General features: G+C 36.5%; 1 protein-coding gene across 1 annotated transcript in view; it reads left to right on the plus strand.

Annotated features, from left to right (window-relative positions):
• The window catches only part of LOC136263173 (uncharacterized), a 114,735-nt gene that overhangs the window by 31,157 nt on the left and 64,406 nt on the right, over positions 1-19,172 (plus strand). Inside the window, exons 7-10 of the mRNA XM_066057685.1 lie at positions 6,035-6,316; positions 8,964-9,128; positions 10,183-10,494; positions 15,261-15,563. Of these exons, the coding sequence (XP_065913757.1) occupies positions 6,035-6,316; positions 8,964-9,128; positions 10,183-10,494; positions 15,261-15,563 (1,062 nt within the window). The remainder of the gene's footprint in view (positions 1-6,034; positions 6,317-8,963; positions 9,129-10,182; positions 10,495-15,260; positions 15,564-19,172) is intronic.

The following is a 19,172-nucleotide window of genomic DNA, read 5'->3' on the forward strand; positions in this document are numbered from 1 at the left end:
ATGCATAACTCCTCAACATGTACAAAAATTGGTTTATAAATGTGCTGTTTTATGCTTTACCACTCTCTAAATTTAAAGTAAATCAAATAAAACATGTGCAAGTTCCAGCATTTTTTCTAAGTGGTACAAAAGAAGACCAAGAGGAAGATAGTGAAAAATATGAAGAAAAATGAACTTTGAAGGTGCATATCTTTTAGATCACATATTTTTGAGGGCTTCTAATAGAACACACCTAGAATGTTCTAGAACAACCTTAGCTAGAATTTCCATTAGCAGATCTATGAAATCATATAGTATTTACCAAGAAGCAGAATTTTCATTTATAAAGTAGAAGTTAAGTGAGGTAAATAGTCAAGATAGCAGTGATTCAGTGGTTAAGGATGTGGGTGTTAGGTATGGAGGTCCCTGGTTTTAACCCTGGTAAGTCGTGTATTTTTCAATACTTTTGTGCATCTTTTTTAGTAAAACGCGGAATACGGAATTGCGGAATAGGCAAAACTCATCTTTTGCAGATTGTACAACTAGTTGTATACTCTATAGTAATCGTACTTTATTTACCTTGTGACAGCTCTGCATGGCACGCCACGGCGATGAATAAACAGCAGCTGGGCGAGCATTAAATAGGACGAGTACACAACCAATCATCCTAGAACGATCTACATTCGCTAAATTTACTATATATACTTCTTAATTGATATTGCTACAAAGCAATAAAACCTAGTTCTATTCTTAGGTCAAACTAGCTGGCCTTCACCTGCATCCAACCGAATTTATTAGAGTCACACTATCAAGTTAGTGGATTGCAGTGGTTGTGTGTTGTCTTTAAATGGATTTCAACTCTTTAGGTTTGAATCAACAGTATATATAAGCAAGTTTAGCGAAGGTAATGTTCTAGGATGATTGGTTGTGGGATCATCCTATTTAATGCATGTCTAGTTGCTGCTTATCCATTGCCGTGGCGTGCCATGCAGAGCTGTTACAAGGTAAATGAAGTACGATTACTATAGAGCATAGAGTATATAACTAGTTGTACAATCTGCAAAAGATAAGTTTTGCTTATTCTGTTATTCCGTTATTCCATATTCCGCATTTTACTAATTCCCTCTTTTTTACCCTAAGGTGACTGCTCTATTAGAGTATTTCGATCTTAAAATTTTATACTTGTTTAGTTTTTGCTTTATAACTCTTTAGCTGTAACTTCATTGTTTTTCAAACTATCAAAAAGACACTGCTATGATGATAAGTCTGTGTATACACCGATTTTCAAGATATTCCAATGCTAGATTTATCCTGTTGTAGACATGGCAAAAACATGACAAACGTTTTTATATGATTACACATTCATAATTCCAAGGATATTCGTAGCAAACTTAGAATGTTGATATTCACATCTCATTTGCACCAATGTTAATGGCAACCAAGTTACATGTTTGTATACAGTATATACATTTTAAACAATTTTTGCAAGGTGTGCGAATAGAAATTGAAAACACCATAGACACCCTATGGTTTAAGAAGAAAAAAAATCAAAAATTTGAATGTTCATATCTCACAAGTGGCTTGAGCAAATTATCTGTGTGGCCTACTCTGTCTGGCAGACAGCTATAATGCAAAAATGATGTGTTTTGGAGAAGAGGCCACGGAGCTACGCATGTGTGAAAATGCCAATTTCTTTCTTGCTGTCAATACCCATGGTGTGGTGCATCGATTTCTTGGCCACACAACACACTACCATGTGTCTTGATAGCACAAAGCACACTATAGCTTTGTAATCATATTTTTATACTGACAGTCATTAAGAACTATCACTTTATTAATAAGTGCATGATCCACTTCTGCAATTTAACGTTACAGTTGTTCCAGAAATTTTATTTGAGATTGGTGATTCAACTGATGAGGGAAGGGATTTGGCAAATTTCACATGTCAAGCTACTGGTAAACCAGTTCCAAGCATCAGTTGGTACTTTAATGTTGTTATGATAAATGTGTCAGATACAAGCAAGTACATGATAATGTCAACATCATTAAACACAACTACTACTGAGAACACACTAACAGTGTACAATGTAACATCATCTGATGTGGGAACTTACACTTGTAATGCTACCAACACTTTAGGTAGTGCTACCAGTCATGGTAAGGGTGAACTTTTGTTCAATATAATTATTCAATTCACAATACTATTGTATGTACAATTCAGGTTGTTTGGCTGGTATGGATTATCGGACATGTGGTTATCAAGTAAGTTGTGATGACCTCAGGAGCACTGACAATTGTACCAATGTAACTTGTGAGAGTGGATGTTTCTGCAGTAATGGAAATGTATTAGAGGATGGAGTCTGTATACATCCACACATATGTCCAAGTAAGAATCTTAATGCTGTAGTAGTTTACTGTGTACCATTGGTTTATACTTTATCTTTTAGTTCCACCAAGTATCACTGATCCAATTAACAATATCACAATAGTTGTCACTGAAGGAGACACTACCACAATTACATGTGAAGCATTAGGTTATCCTCCACCAACAATAGTATGGAGTAAGACTAATGGAGCTTTAAGTGATAGAGTATCAGTGAGTGATAGTGTTAGTGTTCCTACTGGAAGTGGAAATGTGACAAGTGTCAGTGTAAACTTGACATGGACAAATTCTTACAGAGAAGACACAGGATCATACAAGTGTACTGCTAGTAACAATGTTGGTAATGATACTGGAAATATCAGCATTACTGTTCAGTGTAAGTGCATGTACAGTTGACTTCTAACCATTTTACCTGTTATGTATGTATCATACTTCAGCTTCACACAATTAAAAACTGTGAATTACTACTGTGCTATATGGATAATTACAATATCTAGTCACATTATTTTTAAACTACAAAAAGTAGAGGTCACAACAAAAGATTCATTACAATATCCTAGATAGTTGATAGCTACAAATTTAGCTTTTTTTCCATGACTAATCACTCAATGGAATGCTTTGCCAAGTGATACTGTCTCTAGAGCAATTTTCAACACCCATACACCAGTGATCACTTTACTTAATTAATTATTTACTGTAAAATTTACTTAGTACAAATCACTAATCATTGTAACTCATGCATATGAGTTTTACAATTATCATACAGTACGATAGTACTGTATATGTAGTAGGGATGATGGGCATGGCCCATGATAAAATATCACCCAAATCCTGCCTCGATTTTTCTTCACAATGACATGACAGTATTGGTTGGATAAAATCAAGCCCAAAGGTGCCTTCAGATCAACCTGACACGTATGCTACAGAATTTTAAAAGATATTTATTCGACGGAATTTTCTACTGCCTGCCTGATGTGTTCAGTCAGGCATAGCAGAAAACTGGGTACAGCTACTGTACTTCTTCCACAAAAAGGTTTCAAATTCACTTCAGATGAAACCTTTGGCATATTGATAAATGCTATTGTCTTGCCTTTTATCTTGGTATGCTGATCAGATCCTATCAGCACCTGCTTAAAACTACACAATTACTCCTAAGGACGTTGCATCTGTCACACTTTCATTCAGTATTAACAAGAGTATGTAATGGGGAGGGAGAGTGTCAAACTACAGGTAATATGTAACTGTAACTAAATAGTTCAGTTGCAAGTAATATGTAATATAATTATAATGAGTTACTTTTAAAAAGTAGCTGCCCCAACACTGTCTAGATGGAATTTCAGCCATTGCGATTCCATACGAGCCACCCGTTAAAACATTTAAGGTGTTAAATCCAAGCAATCAACAGCGGTTAGGTTTACAAGAAGAAACAAAGGTATGTGGGTTACTTTACGAGCTCATTTTTCACAGCCTAAAGCACAGTTCAACACTCTCCCTCCCCTTTATATTATACTCTTGGTATTAATTATAATTGACAAGTGTGGAATGTTACATAGCCTTTATACTGATAGCTGCTGTACTTTCTGCAGTATTTTGATGACTTCAACACCCTCACATCTTAGGCCACTATTTAATGATTTTCTGTTTTTCATCAGCGCCAGCATGTATTTGTACTGCCACACATATTTCCCCATTATTAAAGGTTTAAACATTATTTCATCTGATTAACCAAATATTGAGGATGTGCAGTTCAGTTTTCAAAATTGCTTCACTCATACAGTAGCTACCTTGTGCATTGTAGCCAAGAGAATGTGAAGGATTGGTGCAATGAAGTTTACAAGTAAGAAGTTGATCCTCGAGTGGAACTGATCACAAGACGAAGGACAACTATACGTAGCTACATTTAATGGGCAAACTAGCTATGTTGAGTTAGCTATGTTAGAAAATTGCCTGCTATGCAGCGAGTATCATAGTGTAGAGGTATGAAAATAAGTCTTGCTGGCTATTTTATGCAAGCAGTAGGGATAATAGGTAATAGTAATGACCCACCCGTCCGCACTCTACATTTGGAATTTTCTGATGAAAAACAGAAAATCACCAAATAGTGGCCTTATAGAGTTCGTATTGTTAAGTATACGTATATGCAATAAGAGTGGGTTGTTATTTCAGCAAATTGCAATTTCATAGACTTCCTTCTTTAGTCAATGTCTTGCATCTGTTGTATTCTTGTGATCAATATGCATCGCTACAGAAAGTATAACAATCCAATTAAATATGTCACATAAAACACAGCTCAGGCTCGCCCCAACATGCCTTAGCATCTACCTAGTTATGCAATATAATAGTGCGTGATGTTTACGCCCGTGGACACATGTTGTAGACGTCGCAGTGCTGAGTGAGCTGTCCAATATCATCAGAGACAAGTGTTTGTTTTTAGCAAAGTTAACCCTACTTGCATCTCTGAATGTTCGCTGTGACCAACACTGTTCACTATAGGCATGGATCTAGATGAGAAAGTTGCACTCTTAATGATGTTTCACTGTTAAAATCTTACCAGTTAGGCCTTTAGAAACATAACTGAAGCCTTTAACAGTTGTTGTAATAGCTTTAGAAGATAAAGACTATAATTATTTTTAGAGGCGCCTATCACAGAAAAATGATAACATTTCAAGTGATTTTTGTAATAAATGTTTCTTGGACTGAGAACTGATTTTAGTTTTATTAAATTGAAGAAAAACTTGTGAGCAGTCACAGTCAGGCGTTTGCTATTGCTAAAGGGGGTTCCATTTGAGCCCCCGCAGGATCCGCCCTTGCATTAATCGCTTCTCTTGCTTGCTCCAGACTGATAACATTCTTTCATGAGTTTTTTTGTGTTTCTTCACATGATGCATCAAGCAAACCACATATAACTACAATACCATGTACATAAACAAACATGAGTGAACCTTGTGTTAAGTTAGACAGCTTGACGAACTTCTAAATGAATACAGTTTAGCAATAATATGTGGTGTGTTATACTTTTAGCTAATCGGCAGATTTTCTGACTACTTGCATATACCTGTATAATTATATTGCTATCAGTAACTATAATTGTGTAATATTGTGACCAGTTTTGTGAAAAGGGGTCTTCCCATGCACACATCCAGTCTGCCAACTTTATAGCTTCAGACAGATGGAAACTAATGACTTCAAATCTGGTCAATAGTTAGCACCAACATTGCTAAATGGATGAAAAATTTTAGGGCCATTATACAGCTCCTATATGGATGAGTGCTAAAGACCTATATTAATTTGCAATATTATACAGTGCGTTCAGTATTCATGAACTTGCAGAAAAAGTTCACATACAAGTACAAGAAAAATTAGGAATTTTACACTAGAGTAGGGACAATGTAGTAACAAAATAAAAAGTACTGGATTGGAGTAGTATGTAATGTCCGATTGCTGTAAAACAATAAAAAGCAAATATATATCACTACTGTGCATTTTAATCTTAGGGATATTTGCTTCTTATTGTTTTACAGCAATTGGACATTACTTACTATTCCAATCCAGCTTGCTTCAGTACTTTTCTATCATGGTACTACATTGTCTCTACTCTAGTTTAAAATTCCTTATACTTGTTAAATATAATATAATAAATTACTCGTTCGCTGTATGTCATTTTGTTTATAGTTGCACCAGAGATTTTCTCAGACATTATTGATTTGAGTGGTGAAAGAACAGACTTAGCAAATTTTACATGTCAAGCTACTGGTGAACCAGTTCCAGAAATCTCTTGGTACTTTAATGGAACTATAATAGATGAATTGGATACAAGCAAGTACATGATAATGTCAACATCAATAAATACAACTACTGCTGAGAGCATGCTAACAGTGTACAATGTAACAATAGCTGATATGGATGCTTATACTTGTGATGCTGCTAGTATGGTTGGCAGTGACTTAAGCTATGGTAAATAATCTAACAAGCTATAATAAGTAACAAGATTTTACGTAGACTTTTTTTAACTACAAAATTTAATGTGAAGAAACAAAGCAATATAACAATTTAGTACATGACAAGTGACCACAGCTAGATACTGTATATAGGTATAGATATCAGCCATAATAAAATCAACACACATGATAGTGTGCCATGCAGTCCAAGTAGCCAATGCAACAGAAAACATTGTAGCCAAATTGTAGCAATTTTCATGTGTACATAACTCCATGTTCCCTTCCACTCATAGGTCCATATCAAGATACATGGTAGTGTGTCGTGTGCATGTGGTCAAGGAAGCTGGCACGCCACACCACTGTCCAATAATGTGATTTCACACATATAATATGCTCTGTACTGCCTTTATGAAACCAGTCAAATTTTGCTATGAAAATGTCCTCTACCTTCAGCAGTCAACATACCAAATTTGAGTACAATCGTGCCAGGCATTACCGAGATATGAACCTTCAAAAAATTGGCTTAGTTCTTTTATTATTTTCTTTCTTATTTTTCTTTGTCTATTTGCACACTTACAAAAGCTGCCATAACCCAAACATTTTATCCAACTGCCTTGAGATGTGGCACGCAGAATGGGGTTTATAGGCACATCTTAGTACCAAACAATCAAGGAGACATTAGCAATTATTGACAAAAAATAACACCAATATTTTGTCAAGCCCACAGGATAAGCCACTTATGGGAAGACCTTTCTGTGGTTTAGAAGAATTGGAATTAAAGCCATTGAGTTAGGCCATCATTGTATTATTCCTTGTTTCCTGTCACTGCCCACATCAATTTTTAGGTGTCCACGCCAAATTTTAATTTGATTATAGATTACGTGAATGCGCTCAGAATGACAAAGTGTCAAGCTAAATGTGATAGCTGTGCATATAAACATAACAGAAAGGTAACTAAAGGTTTGAGTGTCTTCACTCTTGTTCAACATGGTGCCATAGTCTTTGCACCTTTGAGGATTGAAATATTCTAATAGAACAGTCAAATACAATATACAATAAATAAATTAACTTAACTCATTATTTCTGTCTTATCAGCTATTTTGGTACTAGGGTGATAAATTACCAAAAAATCTTAAATTCCCGGTGGTAACCTGGAAATATTTCATTAAATAATTTTAAATTAGCTGTAGATAATTATTTTCTGATTTAAGATTTATGTCTCATATGTTTGCAGGAGTAGAATATCTTAGTTACTGGCATGAGTCTGAGGCAAAGCCAAGGACGAGTGTTGATAACTAAGATATTCTGCAAATGCTGTGATATATAACTGGCTTATTTCCAAGCAAAAGACTAGTACTTTTATGGTTTCACATACAGCCAAGGAAAGCTGTTAATATCTACCACTGCTGTGATATAACTGGATAAAAGGTTGTGGGCACTTATTATATGACTTCATATTCACCTTGCATAAACAGGCTATGCTGACACTGTATTTTGATTGCCAACATTACACATTTCACGTTTAACACCTTACCAGACAATATGGTACTGGGCACTACCATATTGTCCAAGTAAATCCTTTGAATTATGATATAATTAATCTTCTTGTATTTGTTATATCTATTGCATGTATGTAAATGAACAGATGTACAGGATTTTCAGTCTCAAAATTGACTTAATGATAATCATACACTCAAATAGAGATAAGGACATAATAGACTCTTTCCAAAAATACGTCACTGCTTAGCAACACCTTTCCAACATTTTGATTGGGGCCACAGTCAATAATCACAATTGCGCTACATAGAAATATGGTGGTGGAAACAGCTCGAGCAGAGTAGTATTGTTAAAGGACAGGCCATAGAAGTCTTTGAGGTTGCAAATTAGTGTTCTGGTTAGAGGCAGGTGGTTATCAGGGCTGAACAAGGAGCGAAACATCGACAACACAAATTTTCTTGTCTGCCCGTACAAGAAGCTGTTGAATAGCATGTGGGAGGTCAGCCGCTGTTACAGTTACTATTACCAATACAGTACTAATGATTACCCAGACTAAAATGCTATATAATAGCTTCTTGTATGGGCAGGCAAAGAAATTGGTGTTGTCAATGTTTCGCACCTTGTTCAGCCCTGATAACCACCTTCCTCTAATCAGAACACTAATTTGCAACCTCGAAGACTTCTATGGCCTGTCCTTTAACAATACTACTCTGCTCGAGCTGTTTTCACCACCGTATTTCTATGTAGCGCAATCGCGATTATTGACAGTGGCCCCAATCAAAATGTTGGAAAGGTGTTGCTAAGCAGTGATGTATTTTTGGAAAGAGTCTATTATTGTTAGTAATCAATAATCATCTCCCACCTACATCAGTTTTTGCTGTACTGTGTAATGGGAAACAGGCAATTATACATAATGATGGCCTTACAATATGAAAACCAACTACGTGTAGCAAGTGTGAGATTGAGATACTCTAATAGTACAGCCACCATAATAAAATAGTCCATTGGAAATAAATAACTCCATTAAAGCATTCAGCCATGTTACAAGTCAACTTGTATTACAAGTCACTCTGTAGAGAGTTCAGCTAAATTACAAGCCACCCTGTAAATAGTTAAGCTACATAGTCTAAAATTAAGATTTTTATTAATCTGTTTGTTCTTTTCAGGTTGCATAACTGGTATGGAGTATCATTCATGTGGTGTACATGTCACTTGTCATCACCTCACCAGTATTGACAATTGTACCAATATAAACTGTACCAATGGGTGCTTCTGTAGTAATGGAAATGTCCTTGATGGTGGATACTGCATACACCCTGCCATATGTCCAGGTAAGCATGTACTCTACTACAATTATGCTAACATGTAAGTATCAGGTACTTGCCTAGACTGCAAGCTGTCTGTGAATCAAGTCACCACCTTGTTCAGGAATTATCTTCTGTATTCAGCATGGTTTTAGTGTGCTGTCCTGGTTATAGATATAGGGATAGTTACTAATAGTGTAAATACCATACATTATATAAAAATACAGGTACGTACAGTGTACAATGTGTAACTACAGAGCTACATATGTAGGTACTTTAAGTTATATGTTTCTGACTCCCTATATTCATAGGCTTAAGCCTTCTCACTGGTCGATAGCATTTACAAGCTAATCATACTGTATGGTATAGGGATCATTGGTTTGCATCTTCTCACGAAAACAAATTATGAACTACCATAATTAGCTTTTTTTTTGTAAAATAATTTTCATGTGCAAAAAATTAATTGAAAATTTCTTTCTTATACAGCATTTTTTTTGCACAACTAGCTATAGAAAGTTCCCAAGCATTAACTGTGTGGCCAGCTTTAGCTGATATTGTAGCTATTGACTAGCTTTCAACTACAGTAAGACACAATAAGCATCAAGAACGTGGAAAATTCTTTTACCATGTACAGTATTACCACTGCTTCATGAGTTTGAGATAATCTAATAAAGCAGCCATTCACATAAAATAAGCTTAGTTCAATGTAAATCATGCAAAAATACAGCATGTTTAGTAATGCATGAAAATTTAAGTCACTAAATTTTGTTTCCTGGAAATAAAGTGAATAGCTACATTGTTTCATTAGAAAGCCTACAAACAAGTGTATAAAAATTTGGAATTATACAAACTATTACAGTAGTTCAGATCGTTACAATAAAAGTAAAAAAAGGACCATCACGTGAAGTCCAAATTTCATCCCTCCTTTAGCCATGCTTACATCATTAGCTACAGTATGTTTTTTTTTGCACTTGTGCCGATGATCCCCTTTGTTTAAGCACTATTTATTGTAGTGGTCCCTACTATTTGTAATTTTCCTTACACTTGTATGACTAGAGATTATGCTTATTGTTGCATTCAGTTCTACCAACTATTACTGGTCCATTGAAGAACACCACCATAGTAACTTCTGAAGAATACACCATCACAATTACATGTGAAGCATTAGGTTATCCTCCACCAACAATAGTATGGAGTAAGACTAATGGAGCTTTAAGTGATAGAGTATCAGTGAGTGATGAAGTTAGTGTTCCTACTGGAAATGGAAATGTGACAAGTGTCAGTGTAAACTTGACATTGACAAATTCTTACAGAGAAGACACAGGATCATACAAGTGTACTGCTAGTAACAGTGTTGATACTAATGATAGGGATGTGGGTATTATTGTTCAGTGTGAGTTTAGCATATACGTATGTACTCTTTGTTACTATGTATTTTAGCAACTATTGATTTGCATAATAGCTAGCTAGCTATTACACTGTATGTTATCTAGTAAATCATTGGGGTTTTACCAAATTGTTAAAGAGTCTGGTAGTAGTTCATTAACACTGCTGATTGGTGTAGTAACACACCCTGGGTGGTGTGCACTTGGTAGGCTTGCGTACACCCCCAGAGTGTGATCATCACTTTCCATGGATTTCATATATACATGAGCACACATAGAGAAGCATAGAATGACTATAATTTGGTCATAGTTACTAAGCTATACATACTTTTTACCCTAATTCTAACCACATAACAACAAAACCGTGAAATTCCTGTTCATAACAACACTTTACAAATGACACTCCTGCAAATACATTTATGCACACATTAATTTTATCAAAGCCATGTAGTGTATACAATAAATAAACACTCATGCAAATATCTATGTATACTCAAATTACTGCAGAAATCATTGGGCAGGGTGTAATAAACTTCCACACAAAGCTGGGTGAATAAACATCGTGTATATGGCACATTACGTAACTAGATTAAGCAGTTGATGATGAAGCAAATAGGTCATCCAACAGCATAGTGCTCACTTAAAAGATTAAATAATAATTATTTCTGTACTATACTGTACAATGGGTAATTTTGAAGGGTGGATATTTCGAAGAGGCCTGTCTCATTGAAACTAAAATCCCACAAGTAAAAGCACATAACTTGCCTTCACATGATCTAACAGTTTGGTGATTGTATTCATGTATCAAGTTTTCGCTTAGTGTTAATGATGGTAATGGTTAAACTGTATCATTACTGCATCAACAGCCAGTAAACAGCTGATTCAAAACAGCCAGTGGTGGATATTGATTGTGTACAGCTTTAGAATCTACTCCATTCGAGACTCCTCCAGTCTTCTCTGTAGTAGTGCACAGTTGTAGAGGATTATTCCAGGTGTTTAGGGTTATTCCAGGCCACAAAACTGCTGAACAGCTACTTTTATGGGGTTTTGGGAACATGGACAAAAGGAAGTTTTTGATGTGGAGTTGTTCAACTCTCTGGCTCCCATGTACTGTTCAACATTTCTGCCTCAGTGCTACAGGCATGGGGAGTTGGAGAAGAAGGGGATGTATGAAGAGAGGGTATGGGATGTAGAACTCGAAACTTGTACTGCTTTAGTTTATTTATGTACAATACAGAAGGAATGGGTCCAATTACTGTGGTATTTTTCAAGCACATTGTTACTTTACTGTACAGGAATTCTGGGCAGTCTTACGGTAGAACAATTCACTGGCTGAGGTGCAAGTTAACTTTCTCCACTCAGCACTAACTTTCCTTGGGAGGGCTCTACTGTAGGTCATCATATATACAATCGTCATCATTCTTTTCAGGAGTGTGCAGAGAGCGATTTAGATCTGACTGAATAATTATTGTGTATGATAATTTTTGGATGATTGTATGTTTGTTATGTAAGTATATTTTTTGTTATCAATAAGAAGAAAAATAAAAGGGGGGTTAGCATTGGTATATTTGTGGTCCCTCCCTTGGTTTGCAAGAATGTAGCATCACCTAGCAACCAACTGGTAGTTCAAGACACATGTCATGTGGCCCAAGAAGCCAGTGCGTCACACCGTTCAAGACACATGATAGTGTGTTGTGCGGCCCAAGAAGCCAGCGCGCCACACCGTGAGTATATTGACAGGAAGAAAGAAAACGTGCACCTTTGTAGCGCTGTGAATCCTCCTCCGATTGAAATCAGTTTCGCTGCAAAGGTAGGCCACTCAATGTACCAAATTTGAAGGAAATCACCCCAGCCGTTTCCGAGATATAAGTGACCAAAATTTCATTTTTATTTCTTCATTTTTTTCTTCTTAATCTTTTCGCACACTTTGAAAAATTGCTATAAAACACAAATGCGTTAAGCGATCGAGCTTTGTGAATAAAAAAAAACGCTGTGCCTAGAGTCATGGCACCATGACTGGACATTTTGCTGCTAAAGTCACGGCACAGTAAACCAGAATTCACACACTAGTTGTATGAAGGTAAGTTTTTGTTGAGTTTGAAGCGAGCTAGGGTTGGCATGCGTCTAGTATGCCCGGAGTATTCGACTTTAGGGCACGCATCTAGTAATATGCCCTGAGCATTTGACTTTAGGGGACGTGCCTAGTAATATTCCCCAAGTATTCAACTTTAGGGGACGCGTCTTGTACTTTAGAGTTTGGGAGAGAGTTCAGCTACAAACAGGTCCCCAAGTAGAGAGTTCAGCTACAAACAAGTTACACAGTAGAGAGCTCAGCTACAAACAAATTACCCTGTGGGGAGTTCAGTTACAAACAAGTCAGCCAGTATTGAGTCAGCTGCAAAAAATCACCCTGTAGAGAGCTCAGCTACAAACAAACCACCCTGTGGAGTATTCAACTACAAAAAGCTATCCTGTAGAGAGATCAGCTACAAGCAAATCAGAGTTCAGCTACAAAAAGCCACTCTATAGAGATATATGTCAGCTAGAAATAAGCCATCCTGTAGAGAGATCAGCCAGAAAGAAGTGTAAAGTGGTGAACTGTACAGTCCACCCGCAAGCAGGTCACCCAGTAGTGAGTTCAGCTACAAGCTAGTCACTCGGTAGAGAATTCAGTTACAAAGAAGTCACCTGGTAGAGAATTCAACTAGAAACAAGTCACCTGTAGATAGTTCAGGTTTCCCAGTGGAGAGTTCACCTACCAACAGGTCACCCAGAAAAGAGTTCACTTACAAACAAATCACCCTGTGGAAAGTTCAGCTACAAACAGGTCACTAAGTAGAGAGTTCGCCTACAAACAATTCAACCTGTAGAGAGTTCAAATCGCCCTGTGGAGAGTTCAGCTATATACAAACAATCACCTTGTAGAGAGTTCAGCTATAAACAATCACCCTGTGGAGAGTTCAGCTGCAAACAAGCCATCCTGTAGAGAGTTCAGCTACAACCAAGTCACCCAGTAGAGACAAAGAAGTTACCTGTAGAGTGTTCAGCTACAAACAAGTCATACAGTAAAGAGTTCAGCTACAAAAATTCATGCTGTAGAGAGTTCAGCTACAACTAAGTCACCTGTAAAGCGTTCAGCTACAAAAAAAGTCACCTGTAGATAGTTCTGCTACAAATAGGTCACCCAGTACTAGTAATTTGTAACTGGCATTAATCAACTGTCCAAAATTGTATCAAGTGGGATAGTTACATACTGTTGGTCTGTTGAGAAAAGCTCATTTATATAAAAATCTGTGCAATTATATATATAATTTGTACAATTATAAAAGATTAAATGAATGTATCCTTTGCATCTTGTTTCTCCGTCCTGTAGTAAAGAAACGACAGGTAAAAAGAGGCTCCAAAACTGACCTATGGCCTGCTTTGGAGAATACAATTACAAAAAGAAGTGATATCTAATCAAAAACAGCCAAGCTTTAAAAAAGGGTGCGGCCCCCAAAAAGCCACGGCGAAAAAATATGTGAAACCCAAGTTGGTGGCCAAGAAATGGCTGTGATGGTAGGTAAATGGCAAAAATTTTAATAACGACAATTCGGGTAAATTTGTACTGCCTCCTCCAAGTTTCACTAGGAGGCAGTACAAATTCACCTGAATTGTTGCTATTAAACATTTTTCCATTTACCAACCATCACAAAGCGAATGCTCACTGCCTCAAAGCTCAAAGTGAATGTTTATCTACTGGAAAGGCTTATACTGGCTCTGTGCAGCCTTCATTTCTCACATACATTTAGCAAAAGCCACTTTATTTACGTGGGTGCGGAAAGATAAACAAACTAGGCGCATGCCCACAGCTGGCCAAAGGCTGTGGGCATGCGCCTGGTTTAAAACTTGTGCTCCAAAATACTATCAATTATGCATGTTTTAATTACTTCAGTAAATAATTAAACATCTAATAGACCACTGGATTTGTCTCTTCATGGAGCGTACAAATATTTTTTGTATTGTTTCTGTACCATGAAGTACACATGAGTTACTGTATGTATGTTTGTTTTATACTGTACATAGTGGTAAAATATAACATTATCATCACCATTTCTTAGCTTGAACAGCCTTCTTGCTTGAAAGCATGGGTGGATATGGGCTAAAAACTGTACTTTAATGGATTCCCCCAGTTCATGGTACATGTGTAGAGACAAGTCCCAACTCCATAGCCTGTTGCACTCATGAGTCATGTTTGATTAAATGAGCGCCTGTTTTTTTTTTCCATATAGCAGCTAATCACTGTACAGACTGATTGTTTTGCCATTCCTGCTGTTTATTGTTATAACTCCAAATGTTCTCACCAAATAACGCTGAAATTTTAAAATTCCATTGGTTTTTTCCTCTAGACAACAAAGAAGTCATAAAAATGGAGTTTGAGAAAATGCAAACTAGTTGGATTTTTGCTCAGCAGATCACAAAATATTGAGCATAATTATGAGCATAATATATTATAGAATATTTGATCACTGTTACAGTAGCATAGCATAATAAGTAAAACATAAAGGCATAATAGTGTGAACCTTAGCCAATTAAGGTTGAGGAACCATGATGCTGATGATAATGGAGTAGCTGCCAGAGGGAGTATTCCTTGCACTCATAGGTGTGGGTTAGAGTGTCAGTTTAAGTATTCGAACTAGAAAAATTTATAAAGTGACTTGTGCTGAAACCATTCCTAATGGTTTTTACTTACGTAATTCAGTGTTAATTAGTTTAATGTATTTATTTATTGTAGATATACCAAGTATTAGAGCACTATCAGAAAACACCACATTAGTGACTATTGAAGGGAACACCATTACTATTACATGTGAAGCTGTTGGTTATCCTCCACCAACAACTGAATGGAACAGAACTGATGGATCTTTAAGTTATAGAGCATCAGTGAATGATAGCGCTGATATTTCTTTTGGAAATGCAACTGTGACTGTAAACTTGACATTGACAAATGCTTACAGAGGTGACACAGGATTGTATCAGTGTACTACTAATAATGTTATTGGTACTGATGCACAGAATATCAGCATTACAGTTCAGTGTAAGTACAAACATTATGTAATGTACAGTGTTTTACTCTGCTGATTATCTTTCATTTACTAAGTGGTTTCAAACCCTTACCTGATACAATATGTATGTACACAAGGCAAGCCACTGAAATAATGTCCATCGTGTGCAGGTTTATTTTATTATGATGACATCTTGAAGTATTGCAAATATACATTAATAGTGTTGCAGTGATAATCAAAAAAAACACGATTTTCCAACACTCAATAGCCGATAATAGCTGATGCCAATAACCGATCCACTAATCAACACTCACGTGCTATTGAAGTTATGCACATGGCCAAAATACGTGTGTATAGGTGCATGTATAGATGTCTACACTGTTAACAACTATAGTGCTTTTTTGATACAAAGCTATATATATATTAGTCTGATATGGTAACTAAATAATCAGGTGAGAAGTTTCTCACATGGCTGAAGTCATGAGATGAATGAGTGATAGTAATAGTGTTAGGTAAACTGACAAAACTCTTGAGATGGCCTTGAGTACATCACATTACTGGGTGAAGCTGGAGCCATTAATGATTTGACTTTAGCTTTACTTTCATGTACATTAATTTTATTGTAATATCATTTTATGTTTTTATAGCCAAAAACATATATATTAAATATGATCAAATGACAAATACTTAGTTTGTACAAAGACAATGATGTTTAATAGTTGTATTTTCCATGTATTAAAGCATTTCCATTCTTTCTGGGGCCAATCTACAGTTTATTTTGTTTTTCATCACATATATCTCCAGCTGTGGAGAAGAGTCTTTCTGATACAACTGAAGTTGGAGGAGGTGCAAGATAATGCTTTGCTAATTGTGACAGTTGTATGAAACGATGCTTGTTTTCTTTCCTCCACAGAAAACAAAATTGGCCCTGTGAAATGGAATAAGGGGTTTTTGTAAGGTTCAATATGCATGTTATTAGTTACTACAGTTGCATCAGACTTTTCAATGATTTCATTGAAACAACTCCATATGGCTTTGCTTTGTCTTGATCATTTTGAGGAGATACAGTACTATCAAAATGCCATCATCATTGTTCATTTCAGCATAAATATGATACGTAGCATGGATTGGAAATGCACATATAAATGGGTGTTAATAAATGTATCCTATCCTCATTATGGTATATACGCAAAATAAATTAGGTTATTTTAGCTGGAGTATCTTCTTGTAAGCTACTAAGTGGTGTTTGTCATTTACAGCTGGGTAGATTGCCGCGTACATTAACTGGAGGCTAGCCTGGTTAGACATATTGGCTCTTGGTGAACAGAAAAAAAACAAAAAACGTACCTCATGATGTGTTGTACTTTCGTATTACTATTAATAACTACTTTGGGGGAAATTGGGCGCAAATTGCTGAACTTAGCTAACACCTAATATAGTCCAAAGATGTGTGTGTTATCACTGTTGCAATCCACCATTAAATATTATGTTCAAACTATGGTTATGGTTGCTGCGACTAAATGTGCCTAAATGGGGTTATGTGTCGCGATTATATGTGCTTATATGTTGCGATTATATGTATGATGTTTTGTTGCGACTAAATGTGGTTGCGTGTTGCGATTACATGTGGTTATTTGTTGCGATGTGCGTAACGTTTGTTGCGACTGAATGTTCGTAATGTTTGTTGCGACTAAATGTTTGTAGTGTTTGTTGCGATTAAATGTTGGTAATGTTTGTTGTGACTGAATGTTTGTAATGTTTGTTGCGACTGAATGTTTGTAGTGTGCGTTGCGACTAAATGTTGGTAATGCTAAAGTGTTGTAATGTTGGGTGTAGGTACTGTAGGCTGTAAGTACTGTTGGGTATAGGCACTGCTGGGTATGGTTACAATTAGGCACAGACACCTTTGGGCGTTGGTACTGTTGGGAGTAAGCACTGTTGGGTGTAGGTACTGTTGGGCGTTATTAATGTCAATGTTAAGTTACATCAAAGATGGCACCAAAATTAATATAGTTTGCATGGCACAACTGCGACAGTGATAACACACGTTGTCCCTTCAAGCAATACACGCCTCACCTGCGTTGCCCTACCTCCCCCAAAGAGTTGTATGTATGTATATACATGTATGTTGATCAAGTGAAGTGATGTTTCTATGTAGTTATCACGTGTAGTAATGTGAATAGAGCTCGGTGCGGTGGAAGGGTGGTTTGTGTAGGGCATGCCGTAATGTGCCGTGATGTGTCATGTAGGTAGCATGTTAACTACTCAGATATAGTTGTATTACTGTATAGCTCTTCCGCTTCAATAAAACAAAGCCAAAACAGGCACTACATTTTGTAATTATTTTACCCTAGCAGAGTAAGACTTCAGTTAAAGCTTTATTATAACGTACCAAGTATTTAATAGACAATACAAATATGGCCATCATTAATTGGCTAATAGCAACGCTGCTGAGATATTTGCTGATACTCACCTGCCACTATCCACCTGTCGCAATGGTATAACCTCCGATATCAGTGAACACACCTGTGTTCTTGTTCAGTACACAACATAACATACTAACAATGTAAAATATAATGTCTACACTACTAAATAACCAAGAAAAAAGCCTGTGAACAGACTGTCAACATCTTTACAACTAGCACACACCATAACGAGGATAGACGAAAATATTTTATGTGCATTTCCAATCCATGTTTACGCATAATATTTACAAGTAGAAGGAAAAATTAGGAATTTTAAGCTGGATTAAGGATCAAATAACAAAAAGGCAGGGGAAAAAGGGAACAACTGAAAGTTGTGAAACAAGGGAGGTTGCATATACCTGCAGATATACTAGTGGACATCTAATCCCTACTCTTCAGTCAATAACCATGACTGAATTAGGGATTACATGTCCACTAGCATATATGTAGGTATAAGCAACCTCTCTTGTTTCACAACTTTCTGCTGTTCCCTTTTTTCCCTGCTTTTTTGTTATTTGATCCCTAATCCAGCTTAAAATTCCTAATTTTTCCTTCTACTTGTTTGCTTACTTTTTAAATAACACAATTATGACTACTGAATCCACGTGTACCACATTAAATGAAAGAATGGCGCCAGGCATTCCAGAAATATTTTGCATCTAAACGCGTGCCCCAATAATCAATTACGAACTGAAAAGTGAGATGGCCATTACGCTTCATTTGTAGCTATGCTCCGCATTACAAACGAAGAACAATACAAGGAACTTCTTTGCAATGAATCCAGTCGCTATGGAAAAAGCGGGCAAAAAGCATGACACAGTCAGAGGGAAGCCATATAGCGCTATAGCAAACCGACACCTTGCATTGTCAGTGAAAAAAACTGGAACACAAAGGAGGACAAAGCTAAGTCCATGATACGTGCATTGTACGTACTACGGTTGGTGAAAAGGCATGTCTCGGGATGAAGCAACGTCGAACAGTGAAAAAATGAATCCCGTATCCTCACCCATTGTCAAGTTAGGCTTGGCTGAAGGAATCAGTTAGTCAGTTAGTTAGTTAGTCAGTTAGTTAGTTAGTCAGTCAGAATAAAATTCTGTTAAATAGAATTTTTTTTAAATTCCATAGAAACTTGTTGGAAGGGTTTGGGGTCACTCTGAAGGAATTTTTGGGCTTGGC

Source organism: Dysidea avara, chromosome 1 (genome assembly GCF_963678975.1).
Source record: "Dysidea avara chromosome 1, odDysAvar1.4, whole genome shotgun sequence".
NCBI lineage: Eukaryota > Metazoa > Porifera > Demospongiae > Dictyoceratida > Dysideidae > Dysidea > Dysidea avara.